The sequence below is a fragment of the Patella vulgata genome, chromosome 4, assembly GCF_932274485.2.
Source record: "Patella vulgata chromosome 4, xgPatVulg1.2, whole genome shotgun sequence".
Lineage (NCBI taxonomy): Eukaryota > Metazoa > Mollusca > Gastropoda > Patellidae > Patella > Patella vulgata.
Genome location: NC_065882.2, coordinates 58,336,286 through 58,362,986, shown reverse-complemented (window position 1 = coordinate 58,362,986; position 26,701 = coordinate 58,336,286). Strand labels below are relative to the sequence as shown.

General features: G+C 31.6%; 1 protein-coding gene across 1 annotated transcript in view; it reads right to left on the bottom strand.

The window, feature by feature from the left end:
• Positions 1-511: 511 nt before the first annotated feature.
• LOC126817805 (pikachurin) overlaps positions 512-26,701 on the bottom strand; it is a 76,200-nt gene continuing 50,010 nt past the window's right edge. The window contains exons 6-14 of the mRNA XM_050544958.2: positions 23,418-23,610; positions 22,606-22,731; positions 22,054-22,291; positions 21,085-21,313; positions 18,276-18,456; positions 17,053-17,131; positions 16,082-16,312; positions 8,977-9,080; positions 512-6,237 (exon numbers count right to left, since the gene is read on the bottom strand). Coding sequence (XP_050400915.1) covers positions 6,080-6,237; positions 8,977-9,080; positions 16,082-16,312; positions 17,053-17,131; positions 18,276-18,456; positions 21,085-21,313; positions 22,054-22,291; positions 22,606-22,731; positions 23,418-23,610 — 1,539 coding nt within the window. The 3' untranslated portion in view covers positions 512-6,079. The remainder of the gene's footprint in view (positions 6,238-8,976; positions 9,081-16,081; positions 16,313-17,052; positions 17,132-18,275; positions 18,457-21,084; positions 21,314-22,053; positions 22,292-22,605; positions 22,732-23,417; positions 23,611-26,701) is intronic.

The following is a 26,701-nucleotide window of genomic DNA, read 5'->3' as shown; positions in this document are numbered from 1 at the left end:
TGACGAGTGATAACAGATACTCACTAATAATTCCTTCGAAGACCAAACGATGTTATATGAGACTGTAAGAGTATATCTGACAATTCAAAAAAGTAATTGAATGTCATTAGATAAGAGAACACGAATAAAATAGAAACAGTCCGTACATTCACGCGTGATATCCTTTCACAGTCTCACACAACAACTTTTGGTCTTCGAAGGAATTATTAGTGGGCAGAAATTCGCCCATGTACCTGTTATCACCCGTCACTTCCGATTGTTGAAACATTGATTCCACAGCTATCGTAGCAATGATCTCTGTGATAAAATAATATTTGGAATGTGTTTAACCAGTTCTATCACATATATGATAATGATTGGCACCAATATTGTCCTTTAAGGATACTTAGCAATACAATCAAAGCGGTGATCATAGTCAGCCGGTTTATATAACTCTTACCGGTGTCCAGTAATGGTTTATAGGTGACCATTATTCTGGGTTGGTACACGAACAAGGGTATTATATAACCAATTAACTGAACAGTAATTTTAATATTTTCTGTATTAGATATCATCAACTGGGAGTATAAATGTATTCTCCCAGAGATCAATGACATGAGGCTAGACGATTAAGTATAATAGTCATTTGTGAAAACAGGATACTTAATTAATAACAATGAAACATACACTATTAAACTTTTACAATACATAGAGGCATTTTACTTGTGACAAAATTATTTCTAATGATGCATGGGTCATGTAACATTTAATTTAATTGATGAAATATTAATTAAAGTGAATATGAATACAGATAACACCATTTTGCTTTTTCTAAATACAATCTGTTTAATTTATCTCATTATCAGTGGAATGTCAAGTCGTGGAATTTAGGAAACTGGTATAAAACAGTATTTTATAAAAGAAGACAAAAGTGTATTAGAAGTGTGCAACAAGTGTGACTGATGTACAATAACATATCAAATAAATATATGGTGCCAGGCAACTAAAATGCACCCACCAGCAGCCAAATTGTTGGTCGTTTTCGTAATGCTTTGAACTATTTCTCCAGAACTTTAAGCAATAATATCACTAGACCAATGGTTTACAGCATTGCACTTAGAGAAAGACTCTGAATTTCAAAAGGGTTCATTTGAAAAGTTTTATCAATGTGATGACACCAAAAACACAGTGTGTGTAATTACAAGCCAGGTATAACTGACAAATAACTGAACATGACTCTGAACCTTACTACTAACCAAACAATCTCTGTAAATTTGAAAAAGATATATCTCTGTGGATCCTTTACAAGGTTTTTGTTCACAGAGAAATATCTCTGAGAGTACTTGACACATGGTTTTGAATATCATTAATGTTTTTTCAAAGTTTGAAAACAAAAATCTCAACAAGCTGGATGAAGTGGGCAAGACAATATATGACATGTTATACAATGGATGAATAAAAAGAACTGTTAAAAACTTACACAAATTGAAATAAATTTATAGCAACTACAAATGTACTTTTTCTATTGAAATACATAAATTACTTAACCTTACACAGTTATGTTGTTACCAACATCAAAATATTTAACCTAACACAGTTCTGTTGTTACCAACATCAAAATATTTAACCTAACATAGTTCTGCTGTACCAACAAACAATTACAGTTTTTATCAACATACATACAGTAACAAGTTATTAATTTTCTTTATATATAAAAATAGTTCAAATACAGGTTCATATATCAGCTTTAAACTTTCTTGCAAAGTTTTCTCACAATTCCTGAAACTTTTGAGTTACTGTAATTCTGAGTTAATAATGTCCATTAGTTAATAGATGATTAAAATAAGAATTATTTGTGTAATATAATAATTAAGTTTGCAACACAATTATAAATATTTAAGGCTATTGTGATGGTTCTGAAGAGGCAGTGCCAAATTTTTATGTTATGAGACCTAATTATTTTGAAGACTGTATATTTGTAAACAGTATAATTTTTCCATGGGTTAGTCTTGCTACATTTAATTCCTACATTTCACTGAAACAAATTAATAATTAGTTTACTACTATTAATAAACATACTTAAATCTGCTTCAATTATACCATAATTTATTTTTCATTTTGAGCTATAACCGCTATGTAGTACAAGAATTTTTAGCTCTCTGATTAAAGGAGCAATGTAAAATACATTTTAGTGAATAAAACTGATTAATTCTGTGTGATAATTTCTTAAGAGATCTTTATCTGACTCCAATGCAACTTTCTTAAGCTATGACACTTTTTAAAAAGAAATACAAACTTGTAATTTCTAGTTGGTGTTGGCAATAAGTCACACAATTACTTGTTATATAAGTACTTGGATAACCATTTAATTATATCAAGAAACAGATGAAGTTTCTTAAAATGAGTTCAGTAAATCTAGCGATTTTTTCAGAAAGCTTCAGTATTTTGATTTTAAACTTTCATGATTTGTCTATTTAAATCTGTTATTTTACAACAGATACATTTCTGGAAGATGCCACACTATACAAAATACATAGTCCTAATTAAAATCATATGTTAATAGAGCACAGACAGTCTCACAAAATAAAAACCTGACAATGCCTCTAAGTGGAAGACCTATAAGAATGGAGGTGATCTATGTGTATATCTGAATAAACTATGAATCACCAATGTGAAAAAGATGAACAGTAATCACCAATGTGAAAAAGATGAAACAAACATTTCAAATTAATATGAAAAATGAATTTCATGCTCTCATTATAAGTTTGATACTTTAGATTAGGACAATTTGATAAAGATCTTTAAAATAACATCAAAGCCGACTGAAGACTGAAAACTGAATACTGTACTTCCTTAACAACAATACAATGATTACAAATACTAACAAAAACTTGATGACATAAATATGAAATAACACAAAATAAAAAATCAACAATATCACACTAAGAAGCTTTAACATTAAATAATATCATATTTACAAGCGATATATATTACAAATTATTATGGTTGAGTATAAAACAGTCAGAATTCAAATCATACAATTCTCTTTTTGAAAGTAAAAAGTTAGAAATGATGATAAGTGATATATAATTATAATGCTTTATTTCTAATTGCCAGAAAATTTATGAGTGATACTCTGCCCTTTAACAAGAACAAAAGTCATTATAATGTTTTCATACAGATGTTGTGTTTTTTTCCTCAATTTATTTCTCATTAGCATGATTAGTGTTCTCTTGTGTTCTCAGATTTTCCATCAAAATAATATCTGATCAGTGCTCTGGGTATAATTTATTTTGTTCCTGCTACTAGTCAAATGGAATTTGCAAAGTAATTTCTCCACTGTGAAAAATAAAAGATTTATGAAACAGCAATGGCATAACTCAACAAACAAAAAATGTGAATTAGAAGTTCAAATATATAACAAAAATCACAGATTTTGAAAGTCGTGATTCTCTTGTAATTTTGTTGTTGAATCTTTAAAATATTCATACAGTTCAAACATAAAGCACAGCATTACTAACCAAATATATTTAATTGCTGTTTTCAATTAAATTATTATAATTTTTCAGAGTTTCGAAATTCAAAACAAGGACAAAGTTAATAGTACGTTATTACAATTTGATTGAAATAAAGAATATATAGAGTATATAATGTTTTCTTAAATCCCTTATTATTATACATAATATTAAGCAACCATTGCATTTATCTTACTTGGTGCCCAAATCAAATATATCTCAATATTTGGTACGTATATAAATAATTTAAATAATTACAACCATAAACCCTGTAATAATAGTTTGCCAGGCAAAGAAACATACGCCCATAGCAGCTAAGTCGTAACTCTGGCAGTAATTATCAGAAATCGTTGAAAATGAAGAGGCTTCTTCGTCTCATGACCTTAAACATTGTGTAAATATAAAGTCAATCGAATACTAACTTTAGCCTCTAAAGCGCCCACAAGATATTTTAAAGTGATCAAGGGTCATAACTCTGGCAGTAATTATCGGAAATCGTTGAAAATGAATCGGCCTCTTCATCCCATGGCCCTAAACACTGTGTTTAAATTTAAAGTCAATCGGATATTAACTTTAGCCTATAGAGCATCCAAAAGCTGTTTTAGAGTGATCAATTGTCATAACTCAGGCAGTAATTATCAGAAATCGTTGAAAATCAAAGACTTCTTCGTCTCATGACCTTGAACAGTGTGTCTAAAAATAAATTTAACCTCTAAAATGTCCACAAGCTATTGTGGATGGCGGGACCAACGGATGAATGGATGGGGTGACCAAAAATATACGACCACATTTCAATGTGGGCATATAAAAACGTTTACCGGTACTTGTAGAAAAAAGGAAAGTTTACTGGTACTTGTAGTAAAAAAACAGTTTAGGAAAATTTGTATTTATAAAATCTCTGCGTAGTAAAATCAATTTAAGAATTTGTCATAAATGATACTAATATGATAAAAGATTATAATTGCTCATCTATGTAAATTTTTATGAAATAATAGCACATTATAAAGAAAAAAATATTTTGATTTAAAATATATTCAAAATAATTACAGCAAGCCACATTTTTTATAGAATAATAGCACAATTTTTTTTTGATTCAAATAATATGAACTGGATGATATATATTTTTTATCAATGAATGAACAAATAATATTGGCTTTTTTCCCCATGGAATATCAAACAAAAGTGTGGTACAGTTGTTATTCCAATACTTCTACTGGGGGAAAAAACCCCAGATTTTTATATTGTAAATGAACTACGGTAAATGTCATGTAATAAAAAGAGCAACAACATATGGAATAGTAATTCTTTTTTGTTAATGTTGTGTATGGATAGTCAATTAATAATCAGAGAAAGATTTAACGCCTCACCAATGGTCCAAACCAATTCCAATTCCCATCGGTGGTGTTCAATTATTTATGGACCCGACCCATGGTCTATGCCATTTGTTTCATTACAAAAAACAAATTTTGCTTGTTACTCAGTTTGTATTTTATATGAATTGTTATAGCTACCTTAGAACTTTTTCAGAAGTTTTAAACCATTTCAGAAGTTTTAAACTTTTTCTTAAAAAGGCATTATTTAAGAGCTAAATCTGCTTTTTGCAGGTCGTTCTTTCGGCCTTAAATGTTATATAAATTATTAATATTAGACTTTTATTAACACAAGAAGACCATAATCAACTCTCGATGCCATCAAATGGCTCTGATTTTAAGTAGATTAGAATGATTCGGCCATTTAATGATTTAATTATGATAATAAACAATCAATGCACACATCTTGTCCAAACTACAAATTTGGATAACTTCGCTCAAGTAAAGTAATCTGAATGAAATATTTTCAATATATTCATTTTGCATTATCTATTTTTGAACTATTAAAGCAAGATCTGCCACTTCTTTATCCAAATCTTACATAACGTATCTTTAATAAAATAAAATAGACAAGTTTTTCGCAAATACAGATAAATGCAACAAATATATCTTTATGGGAAATAAATGTCAAAAATATATCAGTTATTATTTCGCTGCAAGCGATAACATGGTACATGTCAATCAGATTGGGGGAATTCCAAACCTGGACCCAACTTGGGGTATTACCCCATTGTCCGTTTTAAATCCTTTCGTTTTTAATTATACAAAATTACTAATTAATCAACAGTAAAACATACAAATTTCACCAAATTGTAGTGTTAAATATTTAAGATAATCTAAATTAAAACAATGAGATATGAAATTATGGCTGATATTACCAATATATAGAATAGTCTGATATCAGATGAAATAATATAATATTCTATATATGAAACATGACAGCTTGAGTCTTATTATTAAAGTTAATGAGGTTATATGAGCTGTATAATACTAGACGTTTCCAATGTCTATAGAATAAAATAGTTATTGGAAACATCAGTCTTTAATTACAGATGAATATTAACCTCTTTACAGTACAATAACTGATACAATCCTCATCATAAATCAATGGTTATTTAATGCCAACTGATCATCTTCGTTATTAAATGAAATATATCTACTACACAACAAAATAACTTGCTGTTCATTTTGAGTCAAATCACAATTTTTATCACATCAAACTCTTCTTGTACATTGGTTAACATTTCGACCACTTTGTGCATGACCAATCAACTTCACTTTGAAATCTGTAGCTAGTGTTATATCTTTAATGCAGCCAGTATATCCAGTTGTAAATTTTCCTAGGGTTTTTTCAGCTACATCGGTCATTCCACCTAAAAATGGACAAAAATGGAAATAACCATTTGAACCTCAACAAAGTAACATAACAGATTTCCATAATTTTTGGGCCCTCTAGAGATCTTAAAGATATTAACATTTTATTTCTTAAAAGAAAAAAAATTAATGTTGTGTTGTAAAGTGTGAGTTTCATCATTGTTGCAATGAAATGTGTTTTTAACATCCTACTGTTTTGTACTGATCAGGTTAATAAGACAAACATGTCATGTAGCAAGCTATAAGGTAAATAGTAGTTGGACAGAAGCTATTCTCTCTATTCTTAATAAATTCCAATCAAATGTTCTTTTATCTGCTTATCAACAAGCACATAGGGATGGGCCGTGTTTTTTCATTCCAGATTCTTTTTCCTTTCCTGAACCAGGAGGAACTTTCTTGGCCAACAGTGGTATCGAACCAGGACTTCGTGATAAGTAAGTCAGAGTCACCATATGTTTTAAACATGCATACAATTGCTTGCATAAAGTGCACATAAGATGGGCCTGGAAACTTTGAGATACGTGTAGCCAATGGTTACTATATCCACTTTACAGCAAGTTCATGCCAATCTGGTTGAAATTAATTCAGTTATCTTCACTCAAAGTCGTAAAAATAGACCTTCTGTAAAAACGTCTTAGCCAATTATCGAAAACACTCTTAATCCCCTCAGACGCCAGTGACGTAACAGTGACTAAATGCATATTCGGAATGTTTATTCCTTAATTACCTATATACAGCCTACAGCCAACGTGTTTATTCTTTAATGCCTGAAGGATTCCTTAATCCCCCTAATTAAATAAAACAATTGACTACGGAATAATTTGTTTTGTAATTCATTTTAATTTAAGATCCAATTTAATGTGCCTACAACTTTTAAACTTTGAAGTCTTGAACTCTTAATTAATTTTTTACAATTTGGAACTTATTGGACGAACACTTTTAATATGTAAATATTATACGGGTCCAGCTATGTGGTTTTTACTGCGAGCACTTCGCTTTTCCACATAAAGTGTAGTGTCGTTAATATCTGTCATTAATTAATCAATCCGACTATAAAAGTTATACAGGCATGGGTCATAAACTAATTTACACGTTGGTGTTAGCAGTGAGTGTTAGTGGGATTAAGAATGTTGATTAGGTAATTATCTTTTTTTATGCCGGCCAGATCAAAGACATCACTCTTAGTTGAACGTGTGCGTAATACCTCACGAACGAACTAATGGTAGAATCATACACACACACATTAATTGTATAAAATAATTAAGTTTTACTAATAAGTTGTTTAAAATTGCAGAACAGTAGGACGTTAAACTCCATTTCATTTCATTTCATTTTGTTTAAAATTACTATATACCCAATAATTATTGCTCACCGGTGTTTTTGTAATCAAGTAGCCTCGTATTATTTGTTGATTGGCGTTTAAACAACATTTAATATGTCTAACATCGGTTATCTTTTTTATAATAAAAGTATTTTACAATTGCATTGACAGTTACTTTAATCACTCACCAAATGGCACCAGGAACTCCTCGAATGATCCCGTGCAATTTTCGCGGTGAAGTTTAACCTCATTTACTACACCCGTAGTACATGGATTGGTACATGATAATAAGATACCAAGCGTTGATTGGCAGAGAAATGAGTGCGATCTATTGTACATGCATAGTCATCGGAAAATTCTATATTCACTGTAGTTGTTCTTTATGTATAGAAATGGTTATTATTATTATATATAGCTAATAATGAATATATCGACAAATGACTGGGATATCAAGTATTACGGGGTTATCCAAATTACCCGTAAATGCGCTAATTTCTTGAGTCATCTTCATTTGACACGTGGCCTATTTAAACAAAGGCAGCTTAAATTGATCTACGGCACTATACGGCATTTTAAATTCACTCTAAAATATTCCAATCACAAATGTCTAATCTTAACCAATGAAAGACGATAATTCTGTGATTATGATTAGGCCAGTCACGTGGTAATTGGACCGTCAATAGACTCTTGTCAACTTGCCGTGTGTATTGATAGTGCTATATTGTACAGACAGTGAGATATTGTATAGATAATGTATATCCTATGTGTAGTGCCTGTGACGTCACCAGCCAATCAACCGGATTAAGGTCGTAATTGAAAAATCGAAAAGCGTTTTGGCGTGTCGGATACTTAAACGTTAACAGCGGACTTATTTTTAATCAGATTGGTGTGAACTTGCTGTAAAGTTGATATAGTAACCATGGGCTATACATACATGCAATTTAGATTTTTGATCTTACGTGGTCTTTAAGTCCATATAGCAAACAAATATATTTTGTACTTTACAAATTTTCTCTTCTAAATATTTCACATTTTCTTATACACCAGAGGTAAGAGATTTTTTGTTGTTCTCCATCTATCTAACCCGCTATAAAATGTGCACCAGGTGAAAGCATATTATTTTGAGATAATTTAGAAACCTGACTACTGACATCATGGGATCAGATTTTATATTACCACAGGATCTCAAGAAATTCAAGAAAGAATCTTTGGATATTGATCTAGAGATCACAAGAATTTAGAATTGAGATAAGTTCATAAACTCTGGATCTTACAATTCTGTAGCTGTGTTTATTTGCTGCTTTCTACATACTTCCCCAAAACTCTGGTGTTGCTGGGTACAAAGACAATGGATCATTACGAAGGCCTCATTAAGTTAATGTATCTGATTTGAAACATGATAACCAATGATACTAACCTAAATATACCATTTTATTTGTATTTAGCATGGTGTAACTACCAGGTGAACTGCCTTCAACTATCTCTATACCATCTATCTCTAGATATGCATCTTGTTTATCTCTACAAATATACAAAATATACAAATATTGATAACCCAATGCACATGTTGTTTATCAGTATGTCTACATATACAAAATATCTTGTTTATGTCAACAAGTATACAAAAAATACAAACATTAATAAAAATTCTATATTTTTATATAGAGGCTACATCAATACTGGTATATTCCCGAATACAGGCAGACATTTGTCACTATGATTCCTACCAAATTTTAAAGAAATCCATTCAACCCTACTGAAGAAGAATTTTTATATAATCCAAATTTACCCTTTCAAGGTGACCCTTCTCAGTTTCTATGGTGGCCATTCTCCTCGCAGTGTTTCGTTTGATTAGAGCTAATATCACTTAACACTGCTGTAAAGGAAGCGAATTTCTGTTCCAAATTATGAAAGGTCAATAGCTAATTAACTGCGTAACAATATCATTATGCTTTAAAGGTGCTGAATCGCTAATATTTTGGAGCTAGAAATTTGCACAAATGAGTCGCAACACATATAATAATGTAATATGAATTTATATAAACTGTTTCACATTCAATCGTGTCCGTTTTATTGTGAATTCTCATCAGTTATGTTTGGCGAAATACGCCAGAAGTCTCAACTGCAGGTCAGTTTCTAGTGTCTGGTTATTCCAGTCAAAACCGATATTATTTATTGCGCATGCTCTCCAAATAAGAATATGATATCACCGTTTGACATTACTTGTGGAATATGTCTAGCCTCATTCTTTGAGCACCTTGTTACAAATGGCGCTGAAACGCATTATGGTACACGATTCGTGTACCAATGGTAAAATGTTTATTTTGTCTTAAATATTGGATATCAGAAGCCCATTTTTTCCAGGTAAGATCACAACACCAATGCTGATTTAAATTGCAAAAAAATTTTGTGTTTTCAATGTCGAACATTTTGGATGATAATGAGTTACGAACTTAGCTACTTTAAACAGAGCTCCAAATTGGACCAAATATGTTTACATAACATTACGTCATGACTCATGATTTTATTATGCCCGATTAACCAGTGCATAGCAGAATATTACAGAAAAACTAATTGCATGACAAACGAGGCTATCAACACGGATACAATGTATACAATACTGTATGGAGACGAACAATACTTTCACCATTTTTAATACCTTAAATCATTGTCCAAAGTTTTAGGGAAGACCCCAGATTAAACGAAGGGCTGTCATGCTGCTGTACTTGGGATAGATTTCATTGAACGGAAAGAATAGACACATACATTCCCTCAAAAGCTCAAGTATCAGAAGCCAATCCAGCAATGGCCAGAGAGGGATTTCTCGGACCATAGCTTCAGGAATATGATGATGGCAAGCAATTTCATTCAAACAAATCTGAATAAACAGTAACCTGCCATCAGACTTGGCAAATTTAACTCTTGTGCAGACACGTCACATGAAAAACCTTGTCGGCAACAAAGGGTAATCTAAGACCCCAGACATAAATAGTCTTTTGGAGCATAATTTTATTCAAATACAATCAAACTAGAGCTTCATATAAAGAGTGAATAATAATCAAAGTAATGAGCTATTAATAAGTAAATACTATTAACAGGGAAAATATGAATTATAAGGTATTTTTAACACCATAAAAATCAGCAAATAACTTAATTGCCATCATCTATGGCAAGGTTTGGGGGCATTTGTGTGAAACTTTTAACCACAAGAGTTCCACAAGATAATGGGTTTCTGAAAATAAATACATTCCACAAGATTTTCGACTATTATATTAGACATTTGAGCAGATGACCCCATGGGATAAAAATGTTTTTCTGAACCAATATATCAATGGGTTGACCAACACTGAAAAAGCTAATCATTTGCAATATTTCATAAATTAATTAATTTCACATAAAAAGATCATTGTTGAAAAAAAAAGCCATCTTCATGCTGAACAATATATCACTCTTAACAATAAAACACCATCTAACATTATCTATTGCAGACTTTTTGTGTCTTCTTTCAACATAAAACAAAAATAACAATGCCATATTGTCACAATGAAATATAGATTCCCGACAATCACATGTCAACTCTTTAAACACAAACAAATAGCTACATAGAGTTTTTTATTCGAAAGTCGGGAAAAAGGAAGGTAAATTCATTTATATATGTGTTCATAGTACAATAAAATGACATTAGTGCCTATGGATTTTTTTTTAAATTGCAGAAGGAAATTTATCATCAACAAGTTCCTTTTCTCTACAATATATAAATCACACAGTATGACAGTAACATTTAATTTTGTTCATGGATGCCGTTCGTGTGCTGATTATACCTTAAGGAAGAAATAGGAGATTCGTGTCTTTTATCTTACTTGTAATATTGTGAAAAAAACTCACATAAAAACCTACCCTACATATAGAATAATTGAATAAATACATGACCATATAGAAGACTTCTTGTTGGGTATGACTGAAAGAATTTCAGTTTTTTAATTCAAAGATATTTACAAAAAAAATTCATTGCAATAAGCATTCATTATTAAATACCTATGGTATTAAGGTTGGAAACTATACAGTTCATGTATCACAAGTAAACAACTAGAAGAATAGTTATTGACTTTCTAATGATCAACGAGCAGCACTAAGTTAAACCAGCGGTTGTCGAGGGGGAAGGGGGGGGGGGGGCTAACACAAACTCCCTAATGAACAGTGTGATCCCTGGGGTGCTGAACAATTTCCAAACAATTTTAGGTGGTACATACACACTTTAGCAAATCTAGCCTAGTGGCGGGGCGTGGCATTATGATTGTGGGCGTGTCTGTCAGGGGTACACAACCGCATTAACTATCTTGTAGTAGTAATTCCTTTTTACCTGTGGTACTGCTGAACAACTTCTAAGCAGTTTCAGATGATACAGACTTTAGCTAATCTAGCCTAGTTGCGGGTTGGGTCATTTTGGGCGTGTCTGACAGGGATACCCCACCGCACAATCTGTCTGGAAGTGGTAATTCATGATCCCTGTGGTGGTGCTGAACAACTTCCAAGCAATTTTAGGTAATCTAGCCTAGCTGCAGTCTGGTAATTATATAACACTTGTCAGGGGTACCTCTCACCACTGGAAATATCTGTCAGTGTTTTTGTAATGATGGAAAATCTATGGTACACTGCTGTGCCGTTTTCATGTGGTACACTTTTGAGCTAATCTAGCCCAAGAATTCATGCCCAGAATACCAGCCCTCACAGTCACACCGACCACCAGATACCCGACAGACTTACATTCTTATGATACCAGATACGCATGCATTGATACCATATAGGTAAAAATTGGTACACTTTTACAGCTAGGTTGACACTCCCCCCACCCCCATAGTTGCTTCAATGCGGGTCTAGTTTTCTTTTCATGATTGTGATGTTTATGATGAATCTAAAATTACTTCATTCAATACGCTGTATGTAATTTGACTAAATACTAGCTTCAAGCTGTAAGACAGATTTTAGGAATCATATTGTCAATATATACTGACATACCATAAATGAAACAATTTATATTGCTTCCTGACAAGTATTAATAATACATATACCAGAAGATTCTATTAAATATAAACTTAATTCTACAACCCATTTGACGAAACGCGTGGCAAGGCCTTTTTAACAATGGAATGTTATCATAAACATAGGTTGCCATGCAATGAAAAGTGTGTACCAGCAGCATTGATGTCTGGGTTGCTTTAACATTATCAGTATTTTATGTTTTGAAAGAATCGTCAAGAATGCTACAAGGTTTCAATAACAAGAGCAACAACTCCAAAAATAATTTATAGGCATCTCTGAAATTTGATTTGATTCATGCTCATCAGCTGTCAAACGATTCTAATGAAAATGTCCAAAACTCTGACCCAGTGAGCAGTTACAAGGTTTGATGAAAAAAACAAAAACTCTGCAAGTAACTGAAGCAAGTAACTGAAGCATGTAACCACCCATGCTTGTAACAAGTTGATTATCTTAATGATCACTAATTGCAGTTGACAATTTTAATAAACAGTAATTGCAGGTGAGTTGATAATCTTTAATCAACACCAATTGCAGGTGATAATATTAATCAATGCTAAAATGTAGGCGAGTTGGTTATATTTAATCATCCCTGATTGTAGGTAAATGAAGTTTAACATACACTCAACTCAAACTAGGTCATTTTGGGATTAACAATAATTATTCACTTGCACGTACAGTACAGGTATTTAGCTGTGGGAGGAATCCGGAGGACCCAGGGAAAACCCTACTCCTTGTCACATAGCGTACAAGCGGGGGACCGAAACACTCCACTTGATGCAACGCAACACTGTATAATCTATATCCCATGCCATAAATCATTCGGCCATCCAATCTCCTGATTGTTGGTAAGCTGGTGGTAAAATTCTAACATGACTTGTAAGAAAGGGAATAACTTAGCAAGATGAATCGTGGTTACAAATGGGAATAGAACAGAATAATAGCTAACAAGGATTTTGTAGAACAAATGATACAGACTAACTAATATGTGCAATAGCAATATCAAATGTCAGTATATAAAAGAATTTAATTAAATTGGATCATTTCATGCTAATATGTCCATGGGATCCCACAGTAAATGTGGAATGTCATCACCTATTGTAGGTTGAAAAACATTACAGTGCGTTTTTAACTGACATGTTTTTTGTCACTGACAGGTTTTATTATAAAAAAGAGCTTATTCAAAGCAGATTGGAAAGATATTTATTTTATTTTTTCTACTTATGATATTGGGAAGATTTACTAAAATATTATCCATGATATAACTGATGTGCTAAGTCTTTAAATAACATTCTCTATGTCTTAATACAAAATCTCTACATAGATTTCAATAAATAATGAATGAATGTAAATCCAACGAACATTTGATAAATATATGTAACACCTACTTCTCTTCTTGATTTTTGCGTAGGTTCAAAAAAAGTGGTGACAACTTGACATATGTATAAAATAACTATTAGGAACAATTTTGTTTCCTTGCTATAAACTTTAAAACTGCAGAAAAAGTGTCAATCATTATTAATACTTGTCGATGAAACATACTTAACCAAAAGCAAACAATTCTCTTGATAAAACCGCAGAAAGTTAATAACTAGATACGTTTTTAAAAGACATTCAACAATCTGTGCTAAAAGCATTTATAATAATAATTATCGTACCAATTATAAAATACAAAAAGTTCTAGATCTGAATATAAATGTTTTTTTTCTAAACATGTCATTCGTATGTGCATGAAATAAATTCAAACATCGCCAATGATTACCATGAAGTCACATATCTATTAAAAGTCGTTACTTTCTTAACATGCACCTACGTCATATCATTTATTGTTGGTGGCATATATAGGATTTTCGAAAGTTATGTGTGAGTGTGTTAGGAGCGCACTATTTCTACATAAATAAAATTTACATTAAAGAGTAATATGTTGTTTGGCAGTTAAAATTCAATTAAATTATTGAATTTAATAATAAATTATAATTAAAAATCATAAAACAAATTAATAACCGCAATTACTTTTATTAAAATCGTTTAAATCACCAAAATTATTAAGAGGCATTATATTATTCAATATTTAGATGTAGAGCTGGTTGTTCAAAGAAGGAAATCAAAAATAAATATATTGAAAATTTCAGTTAAATTACTTTATTCAGAGCAAACTTACGAATGGATACATTTATCAGGTATCAGAAGCAAATTCAATATACAAATTTGCATTATTTTTAATCATAATAAGACTATTTTAATATATAAAAATTAGATATCTGTATATTAGTATTTGCCATGTAAATAAGTGTCTAAATAATAATTCATATATTATTTGAAGTCAGCAGATTGTATACCATCGGCAAATTCAGCTCTTGCATTATTATTCCTCTGTACTAAATCAAAACTTATATAGTTCACAATTATTAATAGTCAACAGAGTGACCTCCACCAATTTTAGCTTATTTAGCAAATAATTTTTTTTTATATGAAGTTGAGGTAAATTAATAAAAACTTTATTTTTAAATAAATCAAACAGCGTCTGCTTATTTAAGATAACAGGTTACTTTCACATCTGAGTAATAAATACAGAATTTTTTTTTTTGGCGTGATTTTTTCCCATGAAAATCAAGTTGATCTGTCACACTGTCCCATTTTACAAGAATGTGAAGAGATCTTTTGAAACATTTTTATAGACATAAAATCTATCTAATTGTTACAAATTATTAGACAGGAAGATGTCTGTAAACATCAAGTACACCAGAGAATCTTGTCATTTAAAATAAGCCACTGACAATGGTATCTTAGAATCATGACATAAAACTGATGTAGTTGTTCAAAACAAAGAACTTAAATGTCTTAATTCAAGAACATTGTAACTATTACTAATGTAAAATCTCAAACAAATTAATATCTTTCACATTTAATATCAATAAATACTCTTGATTATTATATCTAATAACATTTGAAAAAGTCTGTCTTCACTATATCAAGGCATATAATTTCATACTGACAAACATTAAAGTGTATCTTTTGAGTGAAGACCTATTTTTAAAACTAAAGTTACCATAAACCTCTGAATACCTTGTTTCTTTCAAATAAAGATGAGAACTGTAAATACCATGTTTCAAGTCAAAAACAATTACTTTGAATCTTTGGTAAATTAGAATTAAATTACATTACGTTATTCTGTTTCTAGGAAACATGTAAATTTGAGTATTTTGTTGGTTGGGGTAATGTAGCTGATGAAACTGATTGTTTATTTGGATCCAGATATGCACTACATATCACCACTGACATTCCGATTTTTCAGACTTTCTCAGGGGAAAGCCCTGAGGTACAGAGTCTCAGATAATGGTTGGGCACCTCAGTTTAAAATACAGGTGATTAACCTAAACAAAAGGAAAAATGACAGCTACAAATAAACTATCAGGCTCATATAGCAAGACTTATATCAATATTTTCATGGGATCAATTTTATATGAGTTTTGATTGACTCTTACCTTTGGGCTCGAACGAAATGCCAAGATCCATCAAATAATCGGGAATCATTGTAGCCAATCACAGCTTCTCCACTTCCTAGATTAAAGCGAAACTGTAGACTGCCATCACGAAAACCTAGAGCAATGAAATCACTAGCTGTTTTCATGTGATTCTGGCCCGTCCAAAATATTAGTCCATTTTTATCTTGAGGTTTTATATACATCTGTAGATCTATTTTACTTCCTGTTACTCTGTAAATAAATTGTTGAGCAATAAAAAGATGTTTTTTCAACTGTCATTTTTCATTGCTATAAATCGCAAAGCTCTCCACGACACATGATATATCATCAAATTTTTATTGTCATAAATTCCAATGTTCTTAGGAAGTCTGAATTTTAATTCTTAAAGAAAAATATTTGAAAGGTCATTTTTTTTAGTATGTTGGGTGATATACAATAAAATATTGTACAGTTGACGAGAAAGAATGATAAAAGTTTCTGATCAAGTGTTTGCTTTCAAATCTAGCACGGTTTATTATAGATTAAAAGTTGATTGTAATGGTTATTATTATTTGCAAATCTGTCAACAATTCAAAATTCAATAAATAAGTTTTTATAAAGATGCATTATGTTAGAATTAGATTAAGAGCTGCCCGTTCTTGCTATAACAGTTAAAAAATAGATAATGAATAATGAATATATTGAAAATTTCAGTCAAATTTCTTAATTGTGTGGGAAGTTCTGAGTCTTTGAAATTTTGACAAAATGTAGCATAGATGATTATTCATTATCTATTGTATTGTTAAAACTCTTAAACAGTCATGGTGTACTAATCTACTTAAAATCAGAGCCATCTGATGGCCCAGAGAGTTTATTATGCCTGATTATTGTCTTGTCATCTACATAACATTTGAAGCCAGAAAAATACCTGCAATAGGTAGATTTAGCTCTTACATAATGCATCTTAAATATATACATGTATTTATTATTACCTTTTTACAACTTTTTTATCTGTATATATCAGAAAGCCATTTCCTTTAAACATTGGTTTGGATGGTAACTTTCTCATTCCTTAAATAATATAATAGTTTTAAATACAAAATAATATTATTTAAATGAATAAATATATTTCCTGGAATTTCACTATCATGTATACTTTAATTTCTACATATAAACTGTCGGAAACTACGGCCCCCTCTAGTGCTTCAAAGCACCAAGAGTCACATAAATAGATTTGTTGAACTAGTATAAGGACTGTATACTAGTTCTCTGACTCGGGGAGTTTGAGTCAATTTTAGGAGAAGTAGTTTCGAGCAGTTTCAAAATTCAGCTACAAAACTCAATGTAAAGAAGAAACCTTTTTCCTATACAGAAGAATTAAAGGAACTGGGGTAGTCAATATATACATGTACCTGTTGATAACGAAATGAAATGAAATCAAATGAAATGAAATGGAATTTAACGTCCTACTATTCTGCTCCTATACTGGGCTAATGAAGACGGGCATACGCCATACAGTGTGCTATGAGGGAAATTTTGCCCGGACAGCGGCACTACGGCCTACTCTTATATCAAATTCCAACTGCCAAGGGATCTTTTACGTGCACGCCAATCTGTACACGGGACCTCGAATTTTCTTCCCATCCGAACGACTAGACAGCTTTCCTTGTCAGACCCTCCGTCCTGCATCACTGACAAGGGAGAACCATGCCGGAATCGAACACCAGACCGCCAGGCTAGCGAGCTAGGTCTTACCCACTTAGCCACGTGACCCCCACCTGTTGATAACAGGTTAATAAACATACACATGTATAATTTGTTAAAAACATCATAAACCTCAAGTTTCTATACAAACAACAGATTAATGATCAATAAAGGCATCAAATCTGTATATAATTGTAAAGGTATGTGGCAGAAATTCTAGCTGAATTTTATTGCATGTGATTACAGATATATTTAACATACTTAATATTTACACAACCCTTCAAATATTTTCACATATATCTATGACTAATATTAGTAATAAAATGTTTCAACAAATGAAAATAATCAACAAAAGTTGATTATTATGGTAGCTTCATCAATTGAAGAAAATGAAAAAAAAAAAAAAAATGTTTTCAAAGAATATATTTCTCAATGCTAAATTCTAACAACCATTTTCAAAATTAAGTTTCCTTCTCAGAGAAATCACAGAAATTAAACTGATAAAACTTACGATCTTCACAGTTTGTATTAGAATAACCTAATGGACAGTAACATTGATAGACATCTTGTTGTGGTACACATTCTCCACCGTTCATACATGGTGTACCATCACACGGATGTTCACATGGTTCTACGTTCACACCATCTAGAGCAGCTTCCATAATACTCAATGGTTTCTTATTAATAACAACCTACAATCATAAAATATCACCAAAATTAAGATTTCATTGAATATAAAAAAAAACTTGGGACTGAAAATACAGTGAAGATATTTTGAATCTTTAATGTTATTTATATAATTGTATGCTGCGCCTCTGGTCATTTTTAGGGCAATAAATTTGTTTATCTTACAATATTGTTAAAGTTGAATCTCAAAAAAAAGGGATGTTACTCCAAAAATGCTTCAGTTCACCCTCTGTGGACAATATTAAGTGTTTGTTAAAATCTTTTAATTTGGCTATTTTTAATTAGATGGAATCTAAGCTGGGAGATTATCTACCATTGATATTTTGGCTTTTTTCTCTAAAATAAATGTTAAACAGGCTAACAGTGAGGCTGATGTCCCCCATCAAAATCCAAAAATAAATAGATGACACATATTAATTAATTGCACATTTATCTTTTTCAAAAGCATCGAGCAATCAAACTAATTATCTATACTTACTCTAAGCAGAAAATGTTCATGATCAGTTAGAATAAAAGTTATCTTGTCCCAAAACATCAACCAATGATATTGCTTAGCTCTGCTTATAAGGAAATGTTAATCACTGAACTCAGTCAAGACATTCACCTACTGAACATCTACATAAAGTTTAAACATTCTACCTCAATTAAAGGGTCAATCTCGATTATATTTTGGAGAATAAAACTGCTTAATTTTGTCTAAAAAGCCCATAACATCTCCAAGTTAGGGCCAAGCAACTAACTCAATACACGTTTCAAACAACTTAAACCCGTCAGTCTTCATCTGAAAATGGAGACCAGTGTCCCAAGCTGTATTATATGGTGTCTGATAAAACCAAACATGTAAGTGAAATGTATCTTTCGTTATCAAGTACAGTACATGGGTCATGCACTGTATAGATTATCAGGAACGGTAACAGATTATCAGGTCACCCAACGAAAAAAACTGACCCAAAATCCTAAAAGGATAACCTGTCCGGATAACCTGTCCAAATGACTCAATATTTTGAGCTCGAATTTTGGGACAAGGTAAATGCAAACTTCCTCTAAATTTTGGTGCTTAAATTCCATATGTACATGGACTTATTTCTGCGACTTTGTTAAAATTGAAATGGTCCCTTTAAAAGCAGAATTATGTTCCAAAGTCTTGACCAATCAAATTGCTTATCATTACTTATCCCAAACAGAAAATGCTCATTATTGAATTTAGTCAAGGTATTGATGTGACGAAACTATACACCAAGTTTCATCACTCTCAACAAATTAGAACCAAAGTTATTGTGTTCCAAAGCATCAACCAAACAAAATGCTCATCTTTGTACTCCATCAAGGCATTCACCTAACAAACACCTACACCAAATTTGAACATTCTAGCTCACTAGAATTATGGTGTCCAGACAGACAGACGAACACAGAGAGACCCATTTTAATATTCCCCTGCTTTTTTTGAAAGATGGGGGACATTAATGAATCTGATCACATTTTAGTATCAATTAAACCATGTGGCATTAGATATTGTCCGAAAAATGCACAATTGTGATCAGCGACTTTAAATTTGTAACAAAGCAAAACTTTGATTTCTAGAAAACATATCCTCCCAGCATGAAACAAGTGGCAAGTGATACATAATACATGTATGTATTGGCTGTTTTAGAAAGAGAAAGAATACCCTGCAATGTGTATGACACTTATTACAAAGTGTTTAGAAAGTTACATTTTATAGAAACAGGTACCATGGATCAGTACAAAATGTTATTCTACTATACATGCAGACACAGACATATAATCTACGCTGGTGATAGAATTACATAGATTTCAATAACTCAAGTTAAGGGACACAACTCCAATAAATGAGGATCTTGAAACATATTTTTACACATAGTACTACATACATAATGTAAAATCAATATTTAGAGCACACAAGGTCACCTTGTTTTGACTGATGAAAATGGTGACAATAACAGTAGTGAAATGTGGGCGTATAGAAAGGTAGCACTACTAATTAGAATTCTCTTCTGTAATGAATTTTTTCTCTGTTATTTGTCAGACAAAAGATTGATTTCATAACCATAATGATGTCTTGGCTTTGTAATGGTACTAACTTACAATAGGGAAAACCCTCAAATAATTTAGTTTGTCAATATGCTCGATCCTCTAAGCCAGTGATTCTCAACCAGTGTGCCACGGCTCACCTGTGATTTTTCTAAGTGTGCCACGAAATATTGAATGGCATACTGAGAAAATGTGAAAAACCCTGTGATCATAATCAAGTATTCACTGGTGTCTACTGATAAGTTCATAGCTGTGTTTTTCTTTATTTAGTTTTAGTCATTCACTAGTCTCTGTCTACGGTTGTATTCCATCTGAATTACCATGTTTTTATTTTGCAAAATTCAAATATTTTTCAAATATATTTAGCCAGGTGTGCAGCTATTTTTGAATGTGTTCCAAGGTGAGTCGTTGACAAAAATAGGTTGAGAACCACAGCTCTAAGCCTAGATAACTGTAGTATACATGAATTAATCTCCAACATTATAGATACATCTAAAGTTTATCTACAGTTTTGTATGATAAATAGCAATTGATAGAAAACCATAGAAACTCTAATATAGATACAAGCCCAAAAATTGAATTACCTTCTGTATACAACCAGTGAAAGATTTTGACATGTTGACATGTTTGGACATTTCATCATAATTAGCATGTCCACCTATAAATAGATTCTCTAATAATGTGAGTTGTGTATAAGCTCCCTGTGATTCACCCTCTATCTCTAACTGATCATCAACCTTTAATGTACCTTGTAGACCAGTTCGTGATATACGTACTACATGCCACTGGTTAATGGCTAAAGGTGTCAAACTCCTGAAAATATATAACAGACATACGTGTGTTTGAGATAACAACTCTCAAAGGAATATATTTGCAAACAAAATCATTGTGCAACTTTATTTTTCAATAGGATTCCTCATTTGAAAAAAATCTCCAAAGGTCTGATATATAAAGCATTCACAGGTGACAGGTGCAATTACTTTGCATAATATTTCGATAAGTTTCTTCCGAAAATTAACCAAATAATAGTTTTCAAAAATAAGTATCAAAAACTCTATCTATATATAGAGCATTTACATTAGTTTTATTGACAGGTGCAGTAAATCATTACAAGTCTTCCTAAAGACTAACTGAACAATCATAATAAATTTGAAAAAAAAATATCACAAAACTCCACACGATGAAAACTTTACCAGTGGGGGAAAACTGGGGGACCGAGAAAAACACACAAGTTTAGACAGGTGACCCTACTCCTTGTCACGTACAAGCTGGGAATTCAAACAACACCACTTGACAGACCTTATGATCTAAAGTGCATACATTAGACCATTTGGTCACCCAACTCCCACTTTCGGTAACCGACTTTATCATTAGGTAGATGTATTTTATTCACATATGAAAATAGCACATAATAATGATAACTGGCTGAGTGTGAGAAATAACTTTTTCAAATTAATTCTGTTGTCATCAACAGAGATATTCAAATTGATTTTTGTTTATCATTTTTATTCTGAACCACAAAAAAAACAAAACAAAGAAAAACCCCACTTTACCTTAATTTAGCTGGACCAGTTCCAAGATCAAATCTAAACTCAAAATAACTGTCTCTTAAAGCTAGAGATATGAAATCCCCCTTTCTATCTTTAGTATAACCATTATAAAATATTAAACCTTCTTCTGTTGTTGGTTTAAATACCACTTCTATCTCTGTATATGTTAATACAGATCGTCCTAGACCCTCATACTGAAGATATGCATGGCCACTAAACCTTGGTATGTGGATTTCATGTTCTATAATAATAATCAAATGAAATCATGAAAACAATTGTTGATCAGGTTAAAAAAGAAATAATCAGGAAGAGCAATTGAGACATACAGCTGTTGAGATGTAGTTTAAGCCAGCATGTAATTACAATAAATAAATCAACCAACTTCTGGTTAATATTTAAAAAAAACAATCAACCTAATTCAACACTTTTTTTAAAACTTTAATGAAAGAGGTTTAGCTCATTTAAACTTGGGCCTATATATTTGATTTATTCCAACAAAGTTTTATATGAATAATATTTTATGAATATCTTTAATAAATAGTATTGTTTACATACTGTGTTCACAGGTATCTCCTGATGTTCCCAGTGGACATAAACAAACATGGCTATCAGCTGATTTTATACTACATATACCACCATTTTCACAGCTTACAGTTTCACAAATACCTTGACTACATTCACCTATAATAAAATATACCATCAATAGGATATTTAACTTTAAATAGTAACAGTGTTGTGCATACTGCGTAAGGGATAAGTTTCTTGTAAAGACAAGCTCATTCAGGGTCCAGTTGTACTCAAACTTACTATAGTACCAGCATTAATATTTTTTCTGGCAATTATGCGATTTTATTTGGACTCTATGTAGATTATGAATCTTTAATATTTTCACATTTAGATCACAAGAAGCAATTTGTGGAGGATTAGCTTTCGGTTAATGACCTGGTCCTAAAAATCATAGTCATATGTTAGGTGTTTATTTTGTTCAGTAAAGATGTTAATACTTAAAACTGGAAACTTGTAGTTATCTCCCTTCAATGCTATTGAAAACTACTATATTGTAGAAGATTTTGGTACACAATGAATAAATTGATCTAGTTTTAATGTATTGTATTGTAAAATTAAAAACAGTTTGCAGGAAATTATTAATTGCTTCAGTAAGAGTTCTGAGTGCTATATTGTAGGCCTAATGTCTATAGTGTTGAGGCTGTGAATAGACAGACACAGGGGTCCATAGTATTCAAAATGCACAGTAAGTAACTAGGTAGAAAATTAGATAGTATAAACATGTGCAACTTTAATACTTTATACCAGAGGTCTTAAAACCTTTCCTTCATTGTAAAAAGACTGATATATAATATCCTTACCAACATTAACACCAAACTCAGCATCACCAACAATATCAGCTTTTCTTAAATCATATCTATAACCATTTATACTGACTTCTTGCACACAGCCAACCAATCGCTTCCTAGTTCCAATACGTGATGATATAGCAGACATATTACTATATCCTCCTACATAGACATTTAACCTCAGTGTAATTCGAGAGAATTCTCCCTGAAAAATGCAACAAAAATCACAAATTCAAATAAAAGATACAAATAAAAATCTTTTCTGGGTTTTAGTCTGGTACACCATTTCAGGTATTTTGAATCCCTTGTAAACTACAATATTGTGAAAAGTTGTATCTCTATCTACACATGGTTTAATTGCAAAGTCAAAGATATGATGTATTGATAATTTCCTTACATTCTGCCTCCTCTGAAGATATCATAGCCAAGTCAGCACCACCTATGATGATACTTTTTTTAGTGCAACTGAATCAAGGCCAGGTCATTATCTACTGTTCATAATTTGGTTTTGTTTTCTTAATTGAATTCTAAATACTTGGTAATCAATTTGACTACATTTTAGCATAACAGTATTTAACTGTCCTTGGTTTTTTTTTTTATTAAAACACAACGATGTATTTTGAAATATCTAGCAATCTAAATGTGAATATATGTGTTACACTCACACGCCATGTACCGGTACTACAAAGCTAAAGCTGAAGTGTAAATCAGATTAGAGAATGACAACATATAATTTTATTATCTATGTACATGTAGTTAACCTTTAAGTTATTTTATAAAATGTTCATTAATTTTAAATAGGTCAACTCTATGCAATATCTAAGTCAAATAATATCTAAGTCAAATAAGCTCAGTTTAATTGTTCATATAGATGATAAATTGTTATATTCTTCTACATACATGTACCAATGGACTTACACCTTAAGGTTTAGAAAAAAACATTCAAACAGAATCTGGCAAAAAGAGAGTTGTCCAGGGGTGTTATATAATAAACTCATTGGTTACTATATGTTGTGAATACAAATGTATATGTTTTCAACTCTTAATAATCATTACTATCTCCTTTATTATCTTTAAATTCTCCCAAGCTTTAATTAAAAGTCAAACTATGTTTGAAAAAAAAACCTCTGCAAATAAACAATCCCACATTAAAAACCTGTATCATGCTTACAACATTTTATAAATTTAACCTAATCTGGGGGATATAATTAAAAATTCAATGAATAATCACTGCGAATTTTTTAAAAATTTGCAAGAACTCCTGACAAAAGAAATTGAGAACAGGTGCTGAGCTGATGGACATAATGCCACATTCTAATCTTATATTTCATTTAATCTCACAAATCATAATGGCCAGAGCTTTACCACATCTGTTAATTTAATTCGATAATTTTAATCTTCTGTGGGCCTAACCTAATATGTAATATAGGTTTTGTGAATATGTATTGTTCTTAATTTATAAAGCCAAAGAACGATATTCAGCATTAAGATAAAGAGGCTAACCCTGAATAAATAACCAGTTCCCAATAACTATAATACATGGCATTTTGTTGAAATCATAGTTCTGAACAAGAAGTAAATATGTAAATAGCTATGCTGGACAGAATGATATTAGATGTGATCTATTATAAGCTGGATTAATCAAGTAGTGGGGTTTTCACATTCTCCTTGATAAATACACAACATCTAGTACCACAAATGTCATACCAAGACTATACCAGCGGTTGCCAGGCAAGATACACCCACAGCGGCCCACATTTTGCAAGAGATAGATAGGGAACACGCTATAATCCAAGAAGTTATGGTCTGAAATGTGCGAATATCGAAAGGGACTGAGATCTTTAGGATATAAAGATATATTTTAAGTTTCACCAAAATCAGAAAAAAATTGTGACCACTAGAGGATCCACAACCTTTGTATATTACATACTTGTTACACAATTTGGGTACAAGGAGCGGTCATTTTGTCGGGCAGTTTTGTTTCAATTTTCCCGAAATTTGAACTCAACCTATATTAAGGTGAAATGGTGATATACTTAAACAGTTTTTAAAATCTGATAATTCATTAATTCATTCAAAAATTGTGTCCTCTAGAGGATCCACGAACTAAAAATGGGATTTTGTGTACAATCAGGGGCCATAATCCAGTAAATTATGGTCTGATATATGCAAATATCCAAAGGAACTGAGATCTTTGAGATATAAACATCTATTTTAAGTTTCATCAAAATCAAACAAAAATTGTGACCTCTAGTAGGTCTACAACCTTGTAATTACATACTTTTACACAATTTGCCATTTTTTATGGGTAGTTATGGTCTGATTTTCTACGAAATTCAAACACAATCATCATCTGGGTGTAACGATGATATAGTTCAACAATTTTTAAAATTTTTAAAAAGTTACTTTCCGTTATGCACTAATATCGAAAAGGAACCAAGATCTTTTGGATATAAACATGTTTTAAGTTTCATCAAAATTGGATAAAAATTATGACCTATAGTTGGTATTACATGCTTAAACACTATCTATTTGGGTACAGGAAGTGGCCATTTTGTCCAGCAGTTTAGGTCCGATCTTCACGAAATTCAAAATCAATCATCATAATGGTGTAACGGTGATATATTGAATTGTTTTTTTAAATCAGATAAAAATTGTGACCTCTAGAGGGACCAAACCCTAAAAACATGATTTTTTGTTCAATTAGGGGCCATAATCCAGAAGTTACTGTCCGATATGTGCGAATATCGACAGTAACCAACATCATTGGGTTGTAAACCTATATTTCAAGTTTCATCAAAATCGGTTCAAAATTGTGACCTTGAAACGAACCAAGATCTTTGAGAGATAAACCTATATTTCAAGTTCCGTCACAATCAGATAAAAATGTCACTTCAAGGAGTCCACAAGCTAAAAGCGTGATTTTTCGTACAATCAGGCGCCATAATCCAGGAAGTTACAGTCCGAAATGCACAAATATCAATAGGAACCAACTTTGGTATAACATATTTTCACACTATTTGTGTATAAGGAGCGCCCATTTTGTTCGGCAATTGTGACTTCTAGAGTGTCCACAACTTTGGTATTACATACTTTTACACTATTTGTGTATAAGGAGCGCCAATTTTATTCGGTAGTTTCTGTCAGATTTTTACGAAATTCGAACTCAACCTTCATTGATGATAAACGGTGATATATTTAAACATTTTTTAAAATTGTGACTTCTAGTGGGTCCACAAACTAAAAATGCAATTTTTGAACAATCAGGGGCCATAATCCAGGAAGTTACGTTCGGA